Below are 23,410 nucleotides of genomic sequence, written 5' to 3'. Positions count from 1 at the left end.
TCTGTCCTACTTGACGTTTGATATTTGACTTTACTGCATAGTGGCCCTTTCTGTTTAGAAAATGATTCGCCTGGTGAGGGCTTAGTGCCAAACCGTTCTTTCTTTTAATTTCTTTATGCTTCGGTGCGCTCCAATCTGTACAGTTGAACGATCTTCATTCCATCATGGCATTATGTGACACTCTGATTGATCGTCTGCATAATGCAGCGAATTATTCCAAAATATGCACAGAATGCTGAATCTTTAATTTCGGAGCTGCACTTTCGCGATTCCGCTATGTTTAGCAGATTCTATTTGGCTTCCAAACGACGTTTGCTTCATTGCACCCTATACGCAATCAGCTGTAGCAGTTCAATTCGTATGTGAAAATGAATTCTGTTGCCATACACCTAAACCGTTTCTAATTTGACTGCTCTGCTACTCAAACCACTTGCACTAGCGATAAATTATTGTTTCTAATTTTAACGGACGCCTCGTTCCTCAAACGAAACGGTCAACGTACGCCGTAATGGAAACGTGCAACCGTGACTAGTTCAGTCCGAGGAGCCCTAAGACTCGCGGAACTAAATTTTGCAAAAGCGTTCAACCACCGTTGAAGGTCCATTCCGTTGTCGTTCTGCCCGCCAGATGATGTGCGGTCATAATTATTTTCGATATATTTACGTTACCGGTTGGATGGTTCCGCGTCTCAAAAGGTACGAGAGTAAGAATAGACGCCGCCCATGAATGGTAGAATAGGGCGCTGGTGAAGAGTGGTTAAGATTGACCATGAAGGGAAGCGATGGACGAGGCGCGTTAACGTATATTATCCTTCCAAAACGACAAATCCACATGCCAAGTGTGTTTTGTTAGCACATCTGTTTGTGAAGCGAAATTTATCACGATCACTGACCGTTGCTAACTTGACGTTAATGATTGCACTAAATGTCTTGCGATGGGCAAGTGTTGTCAGATTAACTGTCGGTTTCGATGAACTGAGTATGAATTTTGCATACGCTTAGGACAGAGAATGGCGCGCAACGATCCTAACATTTGTTACGATTGTTTATGCGAACAGTTTTCGGTCTAATCGATGTTTAACCAAACATTATTGTTCGTCTTGAAAAGTCCTTTTGTTTGACAGTCGACTAACGTGGACTAACACATGATGGATGATGGTAGTGCTTCAATGTGCTTTTCAGTTTTATTTACTTTCGAGACAGCAATGATAAACAAATTGAGTTTGTACTATTTGTACAAATATCTGAAGGGATTTTTTACAATAATCTGCAATTGCAACTTTTGGCAATTAATAAAACTCGATGAACACGAGTGTCACGCGCGTGTAAGTTGTACAAATATTTATTCTCTTACACGTTTTGCTTCACGCAAACCAGAAAACTGGCGACCAGCCAAAACTTAGCTTGAAGCCTGTGAATATTTTGGAATGAGGTAATCTTCTAAACCAAAATCCGGTTTTGCCCAAAGATGTAAACCAAAGCTCACAATGCAGTACAGTAACGCGTCCATGGAGGTATTTTTTCTCTGTTAGATAATTGGAAAAGTATTTAAAAAAAACGATGAATGCATTTGCATCTGATTGCTGGACTCTTAGGTCTGCACACATTAACAACAACCTTATAGCCGATTTTCTGGAATCTCGAATCAATCGAAATTGTAATTTAATCCCAGTATCTTGTACCAACAATTCAATAAATAATGTTTCGACATTATTGCACACAATTGCCACTCACTTCAGCTCATGGGATCTCATACATCTTATTTCCTTTTTGCCAGAAACAGCGACGATCAACCGCTAGTTGGCATCACTAAGCTCAAAATACATGTTCCAGGTTTGCTCTGGTGTGTCCCTTCTGTACACCCGGCTCGCTCCTTTGTCAAGAATTGCGATGGAAACGAATTATTTTCATACCACTATTGAATATAAATAAATCATTCGCCTGTAGTAAAGCCAACTGAACCGAACTTCCCTTGTGCATGTCTGTCACGACTGTGGCAATTGCAGCGAGGGATAGTCGGGCGTTTGATGTTTAATTTTGTAATTTGTTTGGGGAGATTAGTGATATTTTATCGGTGGTGAGGCAATAACGGCGTCGATCTTCACACGACAGGGCCGTGGTTCAAATGCCATCTGGACCGGTCCCCCATAGTTAGAAGTGATTATCAAACTACGTGGTATCGATAAGTCTAGTAAGCCATTGCATGGCCGGCGTGTGATAGAAGCTTGTTAGACCAAGAAGAAGGAGAAGAGCATATTTTTTAAACAATTTTCACACTTTCATAAGAACGCTGATGTAGTGCTAAAATAATATGAAAATTGAAAAATACCAAGAATATACTAGATCATGCAAGGCGCTTCTAATTTTCTCTTTAAAAAAGCACACGGTTTGATCATGTCCTTCAACCGGGCACGTGACAAATTACAATTTTGGTGGAACAAGACGCAGAATGGATCGAAGAAAGATCGTTTAATAAATACAAAAACCTTGACTTAAAACCCGGAACCAAAACGGAGGAACGAGGTTTCGACGCTCGAACTTGCGTGTGGACATCTTAATAGACATCAATTGAAATGGATCCGATATATCATTTGTAGTTTGTAAATCTGTCTCCGGCCGTCTCTCAATTTCCCCTGGGGCATATGGTTTAAAATGTTCGTCTAGTTTGTGCCGCAGCAACAACGACAATCAAAAGAAAGCAACAACGCGCACCAGTCGACGTTTAGCTACTCATTTATTACACGGTCGTTGTTTGGTTTGGTTTGTGGTTTGTGTGTCTTTCTTCTTGGCCGTCGGTCGGAGCTAAACATACTACCAGCTCCACACATTAATTAAAAAGGAGCAAAAAGGTGCAAAGGGATTGGTCGGTCACCGTCGCCGCTGTTGTGGTCTAGTTCGCGTGGTTGTAATATGAATTTTATTAACCATGCCATCAGCATTGCTGGCGAGACAAACTACGGCTTTTATAGGTGAAAACTAAATGCAAACTGAATCGGTGGTAACCAAGTTTATCTCTGTAAAGAATAGTATCCTTATTTTAGAGCCAGCTTTTTCACCGACAACTAATCTAATTCATACCTTTTTTTATAGAAAGGGCATGTTTGAAATATTTTTCTTACATTTTTCCCATCCACCCCACTTGGAAAGGTTTCTACAATGTTTTAAACAAAAATTTACGATACTACTGTGAATCATTTGCACCTCACAACTGGCACCACCAACGCGAAACACGCAGCTAATTATTGCGCTGCTATTAAATTAAATATGTCAAGAGTCGCGAAAGTTAAATACTTCGTCGTCGAAGTTCGGTGTAATGTAACGCGCATAAACTAGCTCTTGCTTTCATTAGAATCCAACCGCAACATCTAAGGTGATGCCTTGTTGATTTGTGAAACGACTCGCCCCGCCAACGAGTGCCAGTAGGGTGGGAAAATGTTAGTAAAACATACACACACATTAGTGTGTATTAAAACGAATTATAAGCTACTTGTACTAAAGATTAGACGGTTTAAGAGCGCAGCACCGAATCGTTTCGCTTTGTATTTCATGGAAAGTTTATTTGTTACTCATTGTATCCGTACAAATGTATGATGTCATCCCCATTTTTCAGAGCAATTGCTTCAGTGCATATTGTTCTTCACGTTACAATGCGCCCGAATGCACTTGGCCATTCCTGATGCCAATAATTGCCCGTCGCAGAAGAGGTTACCGCGGCGCGGTACCCACCAAAGAAAGTGCGAATCGTGCGATCGGTCCGATTGTGCGTTCGGGAAACAATTGTTGTTTGGCATGCAATCCTCTAGGTGGGTGGGCCTTTTTAGGACGCAAGATGGCCGTCCCCATTTAGGGAATCAAACCGAGGGAAACGTGTGCTTTGCGTTCATCCTTGCCGAAGGGCATCGATAAAACCTGTGCTACCTGTGTGCATTTTTACCGACCGCATATACATATGCAATGCAAGTGTTTGGGCGCCGTTATAGTATGACGATATGTTTGACCCTGAAAGTGGCGCTTGTAAGACGAAAAAGGGCACCCACTAAGTACCTTCGTAAACAAGAGCTTTTAGCGAATACGTGCCCCGTGCGGAACATGGCTCAGGCGACTAATCGATAAATGCAGCCAATCGTGTGGATGATACTGGTCGTCGACGGTATCATTTTGCGCATCGTCTCTGCTTGATTGAGGAGCGAACGCGAGAGTGGTCCCCAGGCCTGTGTGTGTGTGTCAGTGTGGCGGCACGTTGTCTCATTGTGACAGGGTTAAAATTGCGGTTTGTCTGGCTACGAGTTCTCTTGCAATAATTTTATTGAACCTGTGGTTTTATCCGTAAGATACAGGAACGTATACAGGAGACAAACTTCAAATTCAAAGTACATTTCAACAAACATATCTCTTTTCCCTGTCCCTAATCAAAAAAATTTAAGGTTTCCTAGCCTTTTTTTAATGGAAAAACTGTTAATGCAATTTAAAATTAATTAAACATGGCGACAACTTCGTCAGCAAAGCTGAGTAACATTCAAGAGGTTTTTCTCCGCCCTATACGTTAAGATGCAACTCAACTGCACTGTAAATTACTACATTTTGCGCATCAAAACCTGACCAACCACACCCGTGGCGCCTCGCGTGAATGCAAATCTGCCAACGTGTAAATACCATCACCCAGGAAGCGCGGTAGCGATTGAGGGGAATCCATCTTACTTGCGTTACACATGAACTGTCTTTTATTACAGCACAATTTATAGATGCCCCGTGCTTTGCAATTACTCATCAGCACAGCATCAGCACTCATCAGCACAGCTCTGTTGTTCAGCTTCGATCAAATTAATTGGGGTGTGTTTCGTAATCAACGATAAATTGTTTGATTAGATGTAAAATTTTAATTTTGTGGAGGTAATACAGTACAATAATAATTAAAGACGCATTAGTGATTGATGTAAACATTATGATTCTGAAAGACTTGATCATTTGAATAAATGCAAACATTGTGTGGTAAATGAGTCAAAATTTCGGACCGAAATGAAGGTTTCTCTGAAGCATTAGCATATAGCTTTTCGCGGCTCAATTATTATGTTGATCGCAATGACCATATGGATGGTTATGGACGATCCACCCACAAGATCCTAACATGGTATATGGGTCAATAGGAGCATATTTTTGGTAAACATCATCGCCAGTACTGTAGCTGAGTACGATCGTCTTCCATCAATCTTTTTTGGGACGACTATGTGCCACCGGGGCTACTACTTCTACTACAAGACTAGACGAATGGTTTCCAAATTATTGAAACCTCCATATAAGACCGCTAAGATGATCTGATCTTCATCAACGCCAACGCAGTCTGCCCCGTTCTATTGATCGATGCTGCTAAATCGATCATCTGTTTTTCTTATTTTAGCACCCCTTTTCTAGAGGACGCTTTTATGGAGCTGTAGACCGATGTGTCTGCAATGCGTTTTAGAGTGGAAAAAACAGTCTTGCCGATCGGTACGGATTTACCTACGAAACATATTATTAATGATATATCATTAAAAGGAGTACTTCATCTAGAACGCATCTGGATAGAGTCACATTCACCTGATAGACTCAAAAAATTTAAAGAAATATTAAGAGAGGAAAAGTTTTGTCAACAGTTGATAAATTTTATTCTTTCTGTTCATGGAAAAATTGTATTTCAATTTCTTACTCGCAAGTGTTTACACTTTCAAAATCGGAAATGAAAATTCCACCTCAAATCGGATGTCTGTTTTTCGAATTTCAACTGAAAAACAACCTCCGCGCTCTTCCAATCCGGTAATCAAATCGCCTGATGCTGATGAATGAAGCGTTTGCCGCTTTGCTTTCCATCTCCTTCTGACATTAACGGTTTTTTTTTTGTAGCTCATTCAAATGTACCATTTTCTTGATTTTTCGCCATTTGAGACAATTCCCAAGACGCGTATGTTTGCGTAGTAGCACACCGCACACAACACAAAAAAAACCCACACACTGATCTTGGCCCCGCGTTGCGAGTATGGCGCACGATCGCGCGTCGGCTGGTGTCTCTGCTCTCACATGGCTGCACACGGCGCGTTGCTGTTATTTTCCGGCTCATGGACGGTAAAATCGGACCGGGCCAGACCGACCTGAGTGCAAAAGATATTGGTTGAAAAACGCGGCAAACTGTGTGTGTGCCGAGCCGGTGGTGCTCGGTGCGAAGATCGGTGAAAAGGTGTCCGATCGCGTCGAACGTTTGGGATGATTTTTTAGTTGCGTTTTGCCGGGTTTAAATCTTAAAAAAGGGTCAATTCTCTGAAGGGAAATCGACGAATTGATGACTAAAAAGAACACCAAGCAAGGAATTTTTAACTACATAAATAAAAACATTAATATTCCCATCTTAACAGTTAAACTGTGGCGTTGTTATTGATGATGGATCCCTTATGGATTGACTGTGACAATTTGCCGAAGTCAATTTTCGGTTAAACTGTTCGATTTGAACGAGAGTTTAAAAATAGGACGCCTTCGTCAGTCAATCTTCGCGTCTAAATAAAGCGTTGTTAAATCATATTTGTTATGGTTTCCGTTCGCTGGTTCGCTGGTAGAAGAAAGGCCAAGAATTGCATAGGACCACCCCATATAATGGACGCAACTACTATGGCAAACATAATCATCGCTAATCGACAACCAAAGCACATGCCTTATCATTTAAATTGCTTTCACATGATCAATAACATTGCTAGTACGGGTTCTGGTATGACCTTCAATTCTGATTGCTTATTTTTGTTTTGAACCGTACAATTTATTAGTTGGATATTATCTCACCCAGCTTTAGTAAATGATAACCGTAAAATATCACTCGTGTCCAGATGACGTAAGCTTTAAGTCAAGGTCCCGCCACTATACAGCTAACTCACAGTTCAAGTATCAATAAAAACCTTTTTAAAGGCTACGTCCAATAATGAATCTCATTAGAAGATTAAAATGTGCCTCATTTAAACCAGATAACGCTTCCCCTCTTCACTTAAGCAGGCCGCAATCAAACTGTCTCGGTGAGAATAAAAATCTGTTTAAAATCGTAATCACCATCCCCATCCGCCATCGATTGCTAAAGTGATGAGTGAAGTGATTGCATTTAAAATGGCTGCACAAATGGCTTGGAGCACAAAACAATAAACAGAATTCCCAGAATGCTGAAGAATGGGAGAAATTTCAACCGTCTCGATCATGTATCGCACCTTTCCGATCGATTCCGATCGATCGCCAGTTCCCCCGCCCCCCTATACGAGGGGTGTAGTATGTAGGGATCTCCAAACATCAGCTCCAAAATTTGAACCATTCCGTCCATCTATCCCAGCCGTGGCGCTGTGCACTGCCTTTACCAAACCTGCCCTTGAACGTAACACCATTTTTCTAGCTCTTCTCCATTCGAAATGCGTGTAAAAACAATCCGCTTAGCTTCTCGTCTTCCCGGCTTGAGCTAGGTGTAGAGCGTCATCTTCTATTATAACTATTCGCAATTCGCCAGCGGGAATCAGGCGCGTGCGAAACCGCGGGAGAACTACAGAGTAGCGCCACAACGCGAAATTGAACACCGCTTAACTTGTGTGCGTTAGAGAATTTGTGTGTGTGTATGCAATTCGCTCCAAACGGTGGTTTTAAAAAGCGACTGTAAACGCCACCATCTCTCCTTACGCCACGAGGAAGATCCTCCCTGTTGTTGGGCCACCGTTGCGACTTCTAATGGAAAACAAAACGCTTCGCAAGTGCAAGCGAGAACGAACGAAACCGGGTGCCAATCCCGTCATGTCCGATGCATACGCGCGTGTGTGTGTGTGTGTGTTTGTGGGGGTGATGGGGTGCAAAATACCACCCTCATCATCGACGCCATCGCACGCGGCACCACCCTGCCCCGGTGCCATCCTGACCAAACACGCTGCTAATAGTAGTAGATCGAACGGACGGCACTGCTCAGTTCACATTGAGACCGCATCGCGGCAACACCTATCCGGTCCGAAGGAATACTTTGAGCGTTAACGTTCACGTTCCAGTCGTCCAGTTTATTTTTATTTATATTTCCACTCGAACAGTAAAGAAGAGGTTCGTCTTCGTCGAAGCTGAAGGCTAGACAAAATGGGAACCTAATATTAAAGGCTTCGCGTAAAGGTAATTCACACTGGGTTGTTTAAAAGTTTTCCTCTATTTCCCATCCGCAGATCAGTGCCGGGACCTCGCATCAGCACCAGTCGGTGACGGATTACGCGAAGCCAAACCAGGGCACCTCGCACTACCAGAGTACGCTGACGACGGTTTCGACCACCGAACACTTGCCACCGTCGTCCGATCAGCTCGATTCTATGCTCGGCAATCTTACCGCCGACATGAGCCGCCAGGGTGTGAACACGACGCAGAAGGGCTGCTGCAGTGCCTGCGACAAACCGATCGTCGGCCAGGTAATAACGGCACTCGGCAAAACGTGGCATCCGGAGCATTTTACCTGCAGCCACTGCAATCAGGAGCTGGGCACGCGAAACTTTTTCGAGCGCGACGGTAACCCGTACTGTGAGCCGGACTATCACAATCTCTTCAGCCCGCGGTGTGCGTACTGCAATGGACCGATACTGGATGTAGGTGTTCTGGATATCTTGGAGCAGAAAAAGTGCAGTCTAAACTTTTGATAACAATTTTCTGCGGGGGTTTACTTTCTTTCTCCACTAGAAATGTGTAACGGCGCTCGAGAAAACGTGGCACACGGAGCACTTCTTCTGTGCCCAGTGTGGCCAACAGTTTGGCGAGGATGGATTCCACGAGCGCGACGGTAAACCGTACTGCCGCAACGACTACTTCGACATGTTCGCCCCGAAGTGTAACGGCTGCAACCGGGCCATCATGGAGAACTACATCTCCGCCCTGAACAGCCAATGGCATCCGGATTGTTTCGTTTGTCGGGTAAGTTCCAGGTCTCGACTGTGGTAGTTTTTAATGGGCTCTTAGTTTTTTCTTTCCTGTTTGTTTCCTTCCCAAAAGTAAGAGTTATCTGTTCCAGCATATATAAATATTTTTCCTCCTCTGGTAGCATGTTCGTAGATCAGTAGTAATCGATTTTATTTATAGGACTGCTCCAAACCGGTCACCGGCAAGTCATTCTACGCGATGGAAGGCAAACCCGTCTGTCCCGGGTGTGTTGGCGCTGATGAGGACGAGTAAATAAGCGACTAGCAATAGTGAAGCATCGCACGCTCTCGGCCCCTCCCCTATTTGGCACTTTTCGGTGGTCGGTGGACTAATGCGTGTCCGTTGGTCGATTGGATTTACCGCACGGAACACTAGAAGAGCGGAAGCGGGCGCGTTGTTGCACTGATCACAACGCTCGCGAGCGAAATGATGCAATATCCGGTTAAGAAGTGGCCGATGGTGATCTGGTGATGATTGGCATCGGAGTTTAAAAATAGAATTTTTGCCTCTCGTTACACCCTGCGGGATCGGCCGTTTGATTAGTGCCGGGTCGAAACTCCATCAACACAAACCCGGAGGACACCGACCGTCGTCGTCCATGCCTCGGCAACTCCCGACCGACCCGTGCTTCTTCGTTCTCGCGTGTAAATCAATCGACCAACGCCACCTTACCGCCTGTCGGCCACCGGGAATCATCCGTCCTGCGATGCTGAAGACCCGAGATGACCTACATTATTTTTGTTCTGATTTTTTTCCCCTACACAACACGGGGGACAGTATCATCATCATCCTCATCGCGGCAACAAGTTTGCAACTATTTTCAGCCCGGCGAAACGTGTCACACCTCACGCAACGCTACAGTGCCATCCTATCAATAATCTCACCCTTGTAGAGCATTTTTGTGAAGGTCGTGTTTCTAGTCTTTTCCTTGATGCGAGCCCTCCCTCTGTTTACCTTAATATTATTTACACACGTGGCAGAGAAGAGAGAAAAAGGGTTCTAACTACATGACAAGACAAATGGCGCGTCCGTAGACAGAACGACGCCCCCGGAGCACCATCTAAAAAATTTGGATGATGTGTACGGGGGGTGGTATGCGACCATCGAACTGACCATAAACGTTTCGACTACACTTGAAAGAAAAACCTGGCTTACCTGACGACTTTAGCTTAACACAAACGCAAGGCTTTTCGTAAACGATCTTACAAGCGCCACCATTTATACCGTTTTTTGTTCTCTTTTCATTCTAATATAATGTTAAATGTATATTGTAAATAAAGAGCGATAAAAACAAGACGATAATAAACAAAACAAATACACAAAAAAAACAAAAAAAAACCACAACAAAATACTATCAAACTAGACTTTCACGAAGCGCGTTTGTATCGCGCTTTGTTGCCAGCGGCCTTGAGACTTTGAGTTTCGCTCGCGTGCGTATGGCACTTTTTTTTCGTTTGTTTTGGTTTTTGGTCACCCAGAACGGATGAGCTCATCCTGTACAGGGGGTGACGTCATGAACATGCCCTAGACAAGTACGAACACACCCACCCATGAGAACGGGCAGGACGCATTTATTCCTGGTGATGAATAGAACTGTACGAGCCACCAGACGTCTCCATCGACGGGACTGTTTTGTTTACACTGGTCGTATCGACTCCAAGACTTAGAGAGACAGAAAGAGAGTTGCTTGCTAGCTAGAACTCTGTCACACCCTTACACGGTATTAGATTCCAGACGGGAATGATGTAATACGCTCACGGAATAGTACATGGACCAATCTCTGGACTGAAAGCGGGCAGTGAGTAATGGCGTTCTAATTATTATTCGCTGTTGAACGATCAGATGAGACCTCTCACATTGTGACAGCTCCCATATTCAGTAGATGGTCTAATTTTGGAGACTTTGCCTTCGGCTTTGAACGCACGACAAAGACATGATAAGACATCAACTCCAATTATGTCATCACTTGGAACAAGCCGCATTTTAGCATCAGTAAAACGAAAGTGATACGAACAATTAGACCAGCCGGAACTGAACTCTTGTGAGCATGTGTTGTTATCACATGAAATACTGCTGTTTTCGTCTACATTCTATGCCCATCCATACACTCAATTGTAATTGCAACTGAGGGGCTGATGTGTGTGATGTTTAATCAGATTTCACACCTTACATGAAGAATTGTGAATGAGATTGAACCAATGATCAAACAATTACGCTTTAAGACGGTTCTGTATCCTGGGCTGCTGGCATGATTATTTGGTGACCAATTTATTTTATTTTATTTTTATTTTGACCATCTAACTTTAAGTTCTTACTATTCTACTTATTTTTACCAGACTGAGAACGCAGACCACATGAAGAAAGGAAAATTGTATACTACAGAATGTACCACCTTCCTTCCACGTGTTCATTAAAACAATGAAAGTGCAGAGGATTGATTCGCAGCAGCTATAGCCAACACCACCAAATATTTATGATTTGTTGAAGATGTTTTCATCCTATAAATTATATCCTTGAGCAAAGAAGTTGTAAATACAGACATGAACACATTCTGCTCAACTTTTTCTTTGGGGAGATAGACTCAAACGACTAACAGTGGACAGATTTTGCACACTGAAAAGTAGTCTCTGTAAACACTGGGAAAACTGACGGAGAGCCCCGATGATTTGAACATTTTGGCAACTTTTTCGCTGTGAAACCTTGTCGACAGACGAGTCGCTGTTCAAAGAGAGGCAATCATGCTATAGTGAAGGCTGAACAGTGACTGAGTGTCCTTAGAACAACCAAAAGTCTACACAGGAAGAAGCTGCAAAAGTTTGGAATCATACTTTCTGGATAAATGGCAAAATCAAATTCATTAATGTTTAACTGTGGTAGTTTATTTATCGTTTTCGTTTTACTTAACTCTACTTAAAAAAATACGATGAGTTTTTCGGAAATTTTCCATCGAGTCCGATGAAGCTATTTTGAAATTATGTGCCGTTGTTATAATGTAACACTCGTTTATTTAGAGCACATTAGTGCACATTAAGGAACATTAGTTCTTGAAATGATCTTCAAATAGTCTTCAAAACTCGGTGATTATGCCGACCTTTCGGTGATCATCATTGTTGAGCGATAAAGTGCGTTAAAGATGAAATTGTTTCCCATGACTTGGGATGACCAATGGTTTCTTTCAGACGACGATCGATGACGATGATCATACAATCCCGAAAAGATTAAATCCAAAAAGCATTTAACAAGACTTAGTGCGGCTCTTTGCTTCTCCCAGGGAATATTGCTTTTTTCTTTGAGCATCTTGAAGCCCCTCTTTTGGCTGAATTCATCTTCGAAAAGTAACCAATCAAATTGTGAAGAATTTTATGGAATGGTCTGCAGAAATAGCAGCACTAGGCTAAATACAACTGAAAAACAATTAAACGTGAAATGGAAACAAACGCGACCATAGCAATTGCTGAAAACTAGTACAAGTACAAACAAAACTATGACCTGACCATCAAACATCAATCCCGCAAAAGCTAAATTGCGCACTCACGGCAGCAAAAACCAAGCACATATGGACAATTTTTCTATTGATCTCGACACTAGTTTGGCACCGTTCAGCAGTTCCAAGTAAACCCCTAGCAATGAGGGTGGTAGGTCCTAAAAATACAGTTGCCAGTTTGTAGCAGGACGCCCACCCACCCACTAGGGATCACTTTGAAGCAAAAGATCTCGGTGTTGACAACTTCCGACTTTTGAAGTGTGTCCAAACGAAAACACACACACACACACACACACTTACACACGTCTACCGGCGGACGGAAACCAGATTTTGTCCGGAACTGGTACAGTGGTTTGGTTTGGGTCGGGCCCGAGTTTATGGTTGTGTTTGGGAGCGGAAAATTTTCTTTCCTCCCACTCGGTTCACGATCCGTTATTAGAGAGCCGTAAATTAGAGCGACGCATGGAAGATGGATGTGTGAGTGTAGTTTAGGAACAGAGCAACATCTACCTTGGCTTCTGCAGAGGAGATGTATTTATAGACGAGTAAAAGAAATTGTTTTCATTCTCACTCATTCACTTCATTTGGCACTAGAGGGTTCCTGCTGCTTGGAACAAGTGTAAACGTTCCACTTAGACACACAAGTTCACCAAAGTCCTCATTTTGTGTACACTTTGGGAGATTGGAGGTTTTTTTGTGTTCTCACATTTGGAACATTCATCATTTTCATTCTGTGAGTTGATCCAGAAGGCTAGCAAGCAACGTTCGGTAGCGTTAGTCCAAGGGAAAGCGAACGGACGCAATATTTCTCACCATTAGAGCATACGGTGGGGTCAGATACGTTAACCTAGTGACATTTTCGTTCTCCTTGACTGGAAGGTCAAATGTCAATGTACAGATCAAGATCAACTTTAAAGACATTACAGACAAGTGTGATTAGGTTACCGTTAGCTTAAGATTTTTATAATTAACTGTTCAAATTTTTATTTGTACTATAATCCCAAGTCTGCCATCGAATGGCTTACAAGACTTGCCGATACCACGCAATTGGATGGTCAGTCCACACTACGGTGGGACGGAACTTCCGGATAGAATTTGAACCCCATTCCATTTGAATATTTGTAAGACAGTCTAAACAAATTAGCAAACAGAGAGCACACACGAAAAGTTTTTAAAAACTTCAATCGAGGTTACAACAGCCTCCAAGGATCTATAGGTTTCTTAACAAGGACATCATTGCTGCCTTATACATATTTACCTTCAGAATAATGATATCTCGTCACTAGGTCTCTACTTCCGATGGATTTGGACAACAAAGATCTCAAGAACTTTGGAGTTTCAACCATCTAAATGCTTCAAAGGACTATCAAAGGGACATAATTGCAAGGAGGTCTCGTCTCGAAGGCGACATCGCCTTAACAAGGACATCATTGTCGCCCTAGACCTATCTACCTAGAAAATAATGATATAAGAGATCTCTATTTACGCTGCTTTTGGTATACGAAGAGACCTTATTGTCTCAAGAACTTCGGGTCTCCAACTACCAAAATACCTAGCTAGCTAGATATCTTGCCATCGAAGCGGTCTCCTGTCAAAGACTTGTCTTCTGAGAGGTTTTCTTATTGTACACATACCCTACAAGGGTACGTGTATCTTTCGTCTCTTTTTTATCCAGACTTAATTTACCACTATTGTTAAGTTTTTAGACAAGATATTCGCTACAAGTTTGGACATGACTCATCTAAACTTTAATCTAAAAAAATGGAATTCTAAAGGGAAGTTCTACGTCTCATGTCGTAGTTTGTCGCCTAAAAATCAAGCAAGTTTTCTTCTTTTTATCCTTTAGAATGGTTTGGCAACGTATTTCTTAAACACATTTTCATAGTGTAATATTATTCAACATTAAAAAACCCCAAACTTTTCTTCACATTGTTGACAAATGGTCTTAATCAGTACTTCATCTACCAGAAACAAATACGCAGCAAGAGAGGAAAATCTTGCAACAAAGTACAATCGCTTGCCACCATCTAGAACTGCCAATAACTTCAACGGTCTATTAAAAGGCCGGTTTAAAAAATTAGCATATAACGAGTTCTTCAATGGTTCGCTTCATTAATAATAATTCGTGTGCTCTCTTCCCCTTTTCTTTCCCAGGATTGTCGCGAACCGTTCCACGGTGGTTCGTTCTTCGACCACGAGGGACTGCCGTACTGTGAGACGCACTATCACGCAAAGCGAGGATCGCTCTGTGCCGGTTGCTCCAAACCAATTACCGGCCGTTGCATTACGGCAATGTTTAAGAAATTCCACCCGGAGCATTTCGTGTGCGCCTTCTGCCTGAAGCAGCTGAACAAGGGCACCTTCAAGGAGCAGAACGATAAGCCGTACTGTCATCAGTGCTTCGATAAGTTATTTGGTTAGAAGGGAGGGAGGGCATTAGGACTTTAGGAAGCGCTGCTAGACCAGGATGTGTATGTGGTTCTTTCGCCTTTCTTTTTGTGCTGATTTTTTTTTTGTTGCACCAACTATACGTGCAATTCAACTGTCTTCCGGATCTTTCAAATTGTAACGCGAATCTAGCTCTAGCTTTGAGCTTTGAGGTATATATGTTTTTTTATTTTTAATTACATTTACAATTTCTGCTATTCACGTTTTTTGACAAAGAAAAACAAAACACACACACACAGACTCAGTCCTGTAAAATAGATTTGGTAGCGATTAGTGTGTCAATTAGTATTTGAATCATGATTCGATAAGCGATAAAACGAATCACAGGTTTACTGTCCTTTTGATTACCGATTGACCAAACAGCGTGCGCAGCCCACCTTCGAAACAAAATTTGGAAAACAAAAAAAAAAGTGTGTGTTAAAGTTTAAACTAACCGACAAAATGATAATTATGCATTGCATATGTAACCGGGTTTATCGTCCGTTTTTTGTTGAACAAGCAAGAAGGCTGCAATTCGAATAGAAAACGGTTTACGGTACAATATCGTTTGCCTGCTGTCTTTTAGAGTATATGCACAAAAGTATCAACCGAGAAGCTTACACAGACGGCATATAAAAAAACCCGAACAAGGGAAAGTATAATCTGTCCACTGCGTGCGTATTAAAAAAAAAAACCGTATTATATTAACCCTGTTGCACGGACTCGATCGTACTGGAGCGTATCTTCTTAAGTTTGTGTTGAAACGCGTTACAAAGTTTCCTAACTCTATCGTTATAAATACAACAAAAAAAACAGAAGAAAACCTAGCATTGCCAATACCAGGAGTAATAAATAGTCAATGTTCTAATTAATGATACGCAACAACAACAACAAAAAAACTCCCCGTTTAGTGTGCGACACCACATGTTAACACGATATATACAACTTTGCACAACTTTGCTTGCCATTCACTACTACTCCTTCTTTCCCAACCGAATCAGGAGTATCGATGTGGTAATGGTTGACGGGAAGTAGGGAAGGAACGGAAATTCGTTTGAACTAAATCATTGTAACATGCCAATAAAATTCTGAACTTTTGGTCGTACAAATAAACCGTGTGCTGGAAACTCGAGTGGATTGGAGAAAACGGAAAATATAGTACAAAGTTTGTAGATCCAGTGGCGGATTTAGCCGTTCTGGGGAGCCCTTAGCGGAGCGGAAATTGGGGGCTCTCTATCACATTGAATCTAGGTTCGGTAAGTTTTCGACTTTTGCTGACCCTTGTGAAGCCATGTAATTGGATTTATAACTAGCTTTCCCTACACTGACTAAATACAAAAAAAAAAATTGGAGGAAAACTGTGGTGGAGGGATCGGCACGAGGTGTTCCACAAATCCTGCACACCCCGATCGGACTCAGACAGAGCGAATTATCGTCGATTTTTTCACAGAAAACCCCTTTCTTCGTGGAATAGCTGGGCAAGGAGTTGGAGGATTCGGGTTGGGATGTTCGACAAAAAGATTCGCGATTCAAAGACGCATCCAACGATAAGCGCAACACCCCGATCGGACTGAAATTGAACGAGTTATCGCCGATTTTCCACAGAAAACCTCTTTTTTGTGGAATAACTGGGCGGAGGTTGGAGGAATCGCGGTGAGGGGTTCCGCAAAAACGGTACGGCCAACGGTATGCCGGACGCCAGGATCGGACCAGGAAACACCGAGTTATCGCCGATTTTCCACGGGAATGCTGATGGCAGAATTTCACGGGAATTTCTGAAAAAATTCCTTAAGTGGCCTTTTATATTAAGAAACACGTTGTGGTGGTCTTTTTTTAATTTTTTAAAAGAAAGAAATAAAATTGAGGATGAATATCAAAAAATTGGGAAAACACTCTTAAATTGAGTGAAAAAATATTTGTCATGTCGGAAAGGAAATAATTTTCTGACCACTTTTAAAATTTTCATTTGCTGCCTCTTCGCCTGGTATGCTCTCCTGTTACTCCTGGTCAAATTTTGCCGCATCGAAATCTACAAAAATCTGGCACAAAAATCCGAATCCGGCAAAATTTGACCAGGAGTAACAGGAGAGCATGCATTCGAGGAGGTAGCTGGTACTGTGGCAAAATTTCCCAAATTCAAAATTTCAAATTTATTCGAAATATTTCAAAAGCTTTTATAGTGAAGCTTTTTCCGCCTGTCAATATGCAACTTGCTTAACAGTTATAGAAAGCTTTAGCGAGCTATAATTTAGAAGCACCAGCTGAGCAAAATTCGATGTTTTTCGGCAAATTGCTTCCTCCTGACTGGTACGTTCTCCTGTTACTTGAAATCAAACTTTAGGTCCAAATTTTTCCTTCTTTCTTTATTGATAATGTTTAGAGTAAATACATTGGTACTAAGGTTTGGTTAATCACTTTGTAGCTAGTTGATCCACCCCCGCCCAATTATTCCACAAAAAGAGGAATTTTTCATAATAACTGGGTGGGGGTAAAGGGGTTCAGGTTGGAATGTCCGACAAAAAGATGCGCGGCCTCAAGATGCATCCAACGGTATGCCGAGCGTCCCGATCGGACCAACAATGAACGAGTTATCGCCGATTTTCCACGGGAATGCTGTTGTTTTCTACAATAACTTGGCGGGGGATGGATGGATCGGGTTGGGGGGTTCAGCAAAAAGAGTCGCGACTCAAAGACCCACCCAGCGGTGTACCGAACGCCAGGATCGGATCAAGAATGAACGAGTTATCGCCGATTTTCCACGGGAATGCTGTTATTTTCCACAATAACTTGGCGGGGTGTGGATGGATCGGGTTGGGGTGTTCTGCAAAAAGATGAGAGGTCCAAAGATGCTTCCAGCGGTATGCCGGGCGTTCCGATCGGACCAGGAATGATCGAGTTATCGCCGATTTTCCACGGGAATGCTGCTGGGGGAATTTTCCGGCAATTTTTGGAAAATACCCCTTAGTTTCATTAGCAAACACGTTATGTCTTTTTTAAAGTAATTTTAAGAAAGAAATAAAATTGATGATGAATATCATAAAATTGGGAAAACACTCTTAAATTGAGTGAAAAAATATTTGTCATGTCGGAAAGAAAAAAAATTTCTGACCACTTTTAAAATTTCCATTTGCTACCTCTTCGCCTGGTATGCTCTCCTGTTACTCCTGGTCAAATTTTGCCGGATTCGGATTTTTGTGCCAGATTTTTGTAGATTTCGATGCGGCAAAATTTGACCAGGAGTAACAGGAGAGCATACCAGGCGAAGAGGTAGCAAATGGAAATTTTAAAAGTGACCAGAAAATAATTTCTTTCCTTCAAGACAAATATTTTTCCGTTCCGTTTTAAATTTGTCTTTTCATTTTAAGTTTGTCAGTCTCATTTTAATTTCTTTCTTAAAATTTATTTTAAAAAGTCCTCCACAACGTGTTTTTCATTATAAAAGGGAACTAAGGGGGATTTTAGAAAACCTGGGGGAAATTCTGCCAGCGGCATTCCCGTGGAAAATCAGCGATATCTCGGTCACTCCTGCTCCGATCGGAACGCTGGGCATACCGTTGGATGCGTCTTGAGACCATCCATTTTTTTACAGAACACCCCAACCCGGTCCGTCCTCCCCTCGTTAAGTTATTACGGATAATAAAAGCATTCCCATGGAAAACTCGTTCATTCTTGTTACGATCGTAGCGTCCGGCATACCGTTGGATGCATCTTTGAGTCGCGCATCTTTTGGCGGAACACCCCAACCCGGTCCGTCTTCCCCCCGCCAAGTTGTTGCGGAAAATAACAGCTTCCTGTGGAAAACTCCTTCATTCTTGGTCCGATCGGGACGTTTGGCATACCGTTGGATGCGTCTTTGGACCACCCATCTTTTTGCACGACACCCCAACCCGATCCGTCCACCCCCCACCAAGTTATTGAGGAAAATAACAGCATTCCCGTGGAAAATCGGCGATAAATCGTTCATTGTTGGTCCGATCCTGGCGTCCTGCGTACCGTTGGATGCGTCTTGAGGCCGCGCAACTTTTTGCTGAACACCCAAACCCGATCCCTTCAGCCTCTGCCCAGTTATAGCGGAAAACAACGACATTCCCGTGGAAAATCGGCGATGACTCGCTCATTTTTAGTTCGATCGTGGCGTCAGGCATCCCGTTGGGTGCGTCTTGAGGCCGTGCATCTTTTTGCTCAACACCCCAACCCGATCCATCCACCCCCTGAACAGTTATTGCGAAAAACAATGGCAATCCATCCACCCCCTGCCCAGTTATTGCGAAAAACAATGGCATTCCGTCGATGACTCGCTCATTTTCAGTCCGATCGTGACGTCAGGCATACCGTTAGATGCGTCTTGAGGCCGCGCATTTTTTTGCTCAACACCCCAACCCGATCCCTCCAGCTTCTGCCCAGTTATAGCGGAAAACAATGACATTCCCGTGGAAAATCGGCGATGACTCGCTCATTTTTAGTTCGTTCGTGGCGTCAGGCATACCGTTGGATGCGTCTTGAGGCCGCGCATCTTTTTGCAGAACACCCCAACCCGATCTCTCCAGCCTCTGCCTAGTTATAGCGGAAAACAACGACATTTCCGTGGAAAATCGTCGATGACTCGCTCTGTTTTCGTCCGATCGTAGCGTCCGGCATACCGTTGGATGCGTCTTTGAGTCGCGCATCTTTTTGCTGAACACCCCAACCCGATCCCTCCAGCCTCTGCCTAGTTATAGCGGAAAACAACGGCATTCCCGTGGAAAATCGTCGATGACTTGCTCATTTTTAGTTCGATCGTGGCGTTACGCATGCCGTTGGATGCGGCTTTGAGCCGAGCATATTTTTGTGAAACACTCCACCATGTTTCCTCCACCACCCGTTGAGCTATTCTATAAAAAAGGGTTTTTGGGCGGAAAATCGGCGATAATTCGCGCAGTTTTAGGCCGATCGGGGTGTTCCGCATACCTTAGGATGCGTTTTTGTGCCGTGCATCTTTTTGTGGAACATACTTGCCGAATTATTCTACGAAAAAGGATTTTTCGGCGGAAAATCGGCGGTAACTTGCGGTAAGACTACATCTGCTTCTATCAAGGACAAATTCAAATTGCTTAAATAATCGTCATCTTGGCTTAAAGTCTTAAGAAAGACCTTGTTAGGGCATTCAATGGTTTATTGGGCTGATGACGGACTGATCACGTATACGGTTAGAAAGTCTTGAGTAATAAAAAGGTTTAATTTTTCCTCTCTTAACCTTAAAATATTGGCCATCGTCTGCGCACACACGCTCGTTTATTGGTCATTCTTTTTCAAAGCGCCACAAATCCACTGCCACATCCACGCTCGTCCGTTTGTGAAATTTGTACGTCTGTGCTAGATTGTATCGTAATTCCGCGATCAGACTGGATCGAACCTTCCACTCACGTGCCTTCTTTTTTATGTGCTCTCTGTAACGGTAGGTGAGAAAAAAAATCGATTGAAATAGATCAGTTTTGCAAGATGGATTTACTCTTTGTTGGCTTAACGATCATCGACCCGGATGGCATTTGAACTCCGATCCTGGCGGGAACAGAACGGCGGCGCTTTCGCAACCACCACCAGGTCTGCTCTCTGTAGTGAGAAGCATGCCCAGCAAGAAAAATCATGATTCTCACTATAGTGAGAAGTGAGATTTAATTCCTACTCAGCGAGGAAAATTGTGAGTCTCATTATAGTGAGCTAATGTTTCTCACTGTAGTGAGAAGCATGATTTTGCTCGCTGGGTGGGCTATGTACTGTAGACGATTTTTTACCAACGACGTTATGTTGCTTCCGGCAAGATAATCGTACCTTGTGGCCGATTTATGCATGGCGTAAACGGCACCACGAGCCAGCGTAATGGCAACCTTCAGGAAAGCAACATCTATACCACTATTTTGCTTTGTACCGAACGGTGGATTGAGCAGCACCGTATCGAACAATGGTTTCTCTTGCCAAAGTGCGGGCAGCTGTAATACATTCGCCTGCAAACATTCGACGTTTTGCAGCTCAAACTCATCGCAGTTGTTCCGAAAATCCTTGATTTGATAAAAGATACAAGCGCGATTAGTATGTTCCATCATCTTGCAGTGCGAGTCCCTACCTTACCTCGGCCGCATTCGAATCGATCTCCACCCCAAGAACATAGTTCGCACCGAGCAAGGCCGAGCCGATGCTCAGCATACCCGGACCGCAGCCCAAATCCAGCACTAGTCGGCCTTCCAGATCCGCATACTGTGTTTGAATCGCATACAGTGCCTGACTCGCGATATGCGACGGTGTCTGGTACTGTTCAAGACGAACATTCGGTGCCGTAAAGTCGTCAACAGTTTGTAGTAGTTGTTCGAGCTGTTTTAGTTTAATGCATGCCATCGTTCTGTTGCCCAAATTCGTTCAAGTTTCTTTACCCTCAAAATTTTGGCGTACTAGCGTAATGGATCGACGGATTGTCGTACCGTGGTAGTACAGGAAGAATGTTATTGCCAAACAGTGAGTCCTGCGGTACGAAAAAACCAAACGATTGATTGATGGCCTGACTCCAGGCGCCCTTCGAGATGCTCTGGTTAGTTTCGTTCGTCTGCCCGGCGGCCGTAGTGTACTGGAAATATATTTAAAAAAAAAACACACATATTTAGCTCACGGAGTTGGAACCCTCTGTACACTTGTATTCTTGAAAGCTTGCTGTACTTTTGGTAGCTGAAACAATGGTGAGGGCGTGTATAGACTGCCGAAACCGAGCGACGTATTGTACAGGTTGCCAAAGCCTGGCGGATGGGAATTCACTCCTTTTTGCAGAAGCTGCTTTTTCATCTGGATGTCTTCCAGTATCTTTTTCGTCACGTCTGCAAAAACAAGCCGGCACAAACACCGCGACCACGGTGGATTATTACGTTGCATTACATCAAGCCAAACGAACCTGTTCCTGCTCCTGTTCCTTACCTTGGTTAGTAGACGACGGAAAAGCCATTAAAATTAGTTCATACGCCGGGTGGGAAGATCAACTCGCAGATATTTCACTAGCATGAGCACTAAACATTCGTCTACTGCAGGGGGTACCGTTGTTTACAATGAGGAAAGTAATAACAGGGTTTGCCAGGCCAGCTCAACAGCATAGCATTATCTGTTAACAGTGTAAAAGTCACGGTGCAGTTAGTTCTCGATCAAAGCGGATAATTAGGACCGAAGAAATCCGCTTATCTCGAATATTGTTTGACAAGTGGTTCATATAATTGATATCAAGAAATCCAAACTCTAATTTAAATTGTTTAACGAACATTTAAAATTGAAATTCCATCGTTAATTTAAAAAATCGTTTGAATTTGTTGAAATTAACTTCAACGATTTTTTAAACTCCAGAATCAAATCTGCAAAACAAACCCAACTTGAAACACATTCGCATTCCTACCCCTTTGACACACAAAATTACCTCCCCACACACTCAGGGACAGCTTCAAACGAACGAACAACAAAACAACAGTGTTTACATTTATTTTTGCTCGTGAAAAATCATTATTCGCACACGTTTTCGATTCCATTTGTCGCGTTACTGCGTGCTGTTCAGTGAATAAGTTAAACTTATACCTTTTGCTAATTACTTTTCCATCTATTATGCAAAGAAACTCTGTACTGTAGAGGCTTACTTTACTCGATAACAACGCATCAACATGTCGAGCGAAAGTCCAACACCGGCAGACTATTCCACACTGATCGGCGAGGATGGCAAGAACAAAACGAACGTAAAGTGTCTTCATTGTGGATCGTTGATTCTAAAACCGGCCAACAGTGATTTCGACAGTACAGAGGTACGCCCTAGCAATGGAGTGTTACGCGAATAATCTTAACATGATTCCTTTTTTCTTTCAGTTCAACCTTCCAATGGCAAAGCAAAAACGCCAAACAGCGGTGGAGAAGGAGGAAGGGTATGCGGCTGAAACGTTGAAGGACTTTTGGATGGTGAAGGATATGTACACGTTCGAAAACATTGGCTTTAGCAATACGGTTGACAATCGTAAATATTTAACCTGTGCGGATTGTGAAGTTGGTCCGATTGGGTATCACGATTTGGAAACGAAAAAATCCTACATTGCTCTCGCACGCGTTCTGCACGTGTGAGGTGTGGAGGACTGATTCGCAAATAAAAACCTCATACAATGGTAGATATTGTTGACGTTTCTGTATATCTACTTTCTTCATATAAATTACACTGTTTCAATTATTGTGGCTCTCAGTTATTTAAAAGATGGGTTAGAAGTTAACGATGCAAAAAAAATATATATAGGAGGAATCAGAAGAATTCGAAAGCCAGGGAGATTCGAATTGCTAAGAGGAATCACAAGTAGCTTTGCAGCACGAAAACATGTTGCAAGAGTTTTTAACACCCTATCCTAATCATGGCCGTAAACTCCTGTCCTATTTATTGTCATATTTTTTTGTATTCTCTTTAAGATGGATTTACCTTACACAATTTTTATTTCAAATACATCAAACACATAAGAAAAGAAAGCAAAATTCTTTGAGTGCGGTTCTGACGGCTTCGTATAAGATTGCCTACAAAAGTTTCATTTTGATCTAT

At 42.7% G+C, this 23,410-nt stretch overlaps 5 protein-coding genes across 8 annotated transcripts in view; 3 read left to right on the top strand and 2 right to left on the bottom strand.

The window, feature by feature from the left end:
• LOC126564438 (leupaxin) overlaps positions 1-14,839 on the top strand; it is a 132,758-nt gene extending 117,919 nt beyond the window's left edge. For 3 of the 4 annotated variants that reach the window (XM_050221485.1, XM_050221484.1, XM_050221486.1), the window contains 3 exons: positions 8,192-8,602; positions 8,694-8,924; positions 14,569-14,839. In XM_050221485.1, coding sequence (XP_050077442.1) covers positions 8,192-8,602; positions 8,694-8,924; positions 14,569-14,835 — 909 coding nt within the window. In that variant the 3' untranslated portion in view covers positions 14,836-14,839. Of the gene's footprint in view, positions 1-8,191; positions 8,603-8,693; positions 8,925-9,089; positions 9,219-14,568 lie in introns of those variants that run through there. The other variant, XM_050221487.1, reaches the window with a different exon arrangement.
• Positions 1-23,410, top strand: part of LOC126564894 (immunoglobulin-binding protein 1) — a 526,173-nt gene that overhangs the window by 492,422 nt on the left and 10,341 nt on the right. The gene's annotated exons all lie outside the window — the stretch shown is intronic.
• LOC126565903 (rRNA N6-adenosine-methyltransferase Mettl5-like) lies at positions 20,120-21,210 on the bottom strand. Its single transcript, XM_050223113.1, has 3 exons — positions 20,947-21,210; positions 20,650-20,876; positions 20,120-20,267 (listed from the first exon to the last, which is right to left on the bottom strand). The coding sequence occupies exons 1-3, from the start codon at positions 21,208-21,210 to the stop codon at positions 20,120-20,122; spliced, it is 639 nt and encodes a 212-aa protein (XP_050079070.1).
• Positions 21,243-21,864, bottom strand: LOC126565630 (SOSS complex subunit C homolog B-like). Its single transcript, XM_050222826.1, has 3 exons — positions 21,778-21,864; positions 21,526-21,680; positions 21,243-21,436 (listed from the first exon to the last, which is right to left on the bottom strand). The coding sequence occupies exons 1-3, from the start codon at positions 21,803-21,805 to the stop codon at positions 21,248-21,250; spliced, it is 372 nt and encodes a 123-aa protein (XP_050078783.1). The 5' UTR covers positions 21,806-21,864; the 3' UTR covers positions 21,243-21,247.
• Positions 22,503-22,955, top strand: LOC126565611 (guanine nucleotide exchange factor MSS4 homolog). Its single transcript, XM_050222804.1, has 2 exons — positions 22,503-22,640; positions 22,702-22,955. Exons 1-2 carry the CDS (start codon positions 22,503-22,505, stop codon positions 22,948-22,950), a joined length of 387 nt encoding a protein of 128 aa, XP_050078761.1. The 3' UTR covers positions 22,951-22,955.

The sequence above is a fragment of the Anopheles maculipalpis genome, chromosome 3RL (genome assembly GCF_943734695.1).
Source record: "Anopheles maculipalpis chromosome 3RL, idAnoMacuDA_375_x, whole genome shotgun sequence".
NCBI classification, from domain to species: domain Eukaryota; kingdom Metazoa; phylum Arthropoda; class Insecta; order Diptera; family Culicidae; genus Anopheles; species Anopheles maculipalpis.
Note: the sequence above shows the minus strand (reverse complement) of the source record. Positions and strands in the feature narration are given on the sequence as shown.

Coding starts and splice junctions, on each gene's coding strand:
- LOC126565903 (XM_050223113.1), bottom strand. CDS start 21,210: ATGGCATGCATTAAACTAAAACAGCTCGAACAACTACTACAAACTGTT. Junction 20,877..20,946: donor TCGATTCGAATGCGGCCGAG/GTAAGGTAGGGA, acceptor TATCAAATCAAG/GATTTTCGGAACAACTGCGA. Junction 20,268..20,649: donor ATGCATAAATCGGCCACAAG/GTACGATTATCT, acceptor CTACCGTTACAG/AGAGCACATAAAAAAGAAGG.
- LOC126565630 (XM_050222826.1), bottom strand. CDS start 21,805: ATGGCTTTTCCGTCGTCTACTAACCAAG. Junction 21,681..21,777: donor TCCGTCGTCTACTAACCAAG/GTAAGGAACAGG, acceptor TTGTTTTTGCAG/ACGTGACGAAAAAGATACTG. Junction 21,437..21,525: donor CATTGTTTCAGCTACCAAAA/GTACAGCAAGCT, acceptor ATATATTTCCAG/TACACTACGGCCGCCGGGCA.
- LOC126565611 (XM_050222804.1), top strand. CDS start 22,503: ATGTCGAGCGAAAGTCCAACACCGGCAGACTATTCCACACTGATCGGC. Junction 22,641..22,701: donor GTGATTTCGACAGTACAGAG/GTACGCCCTAGC, acceptor TTTTTCTTTCAG/TTCAACCTTCCAATGGCAAA.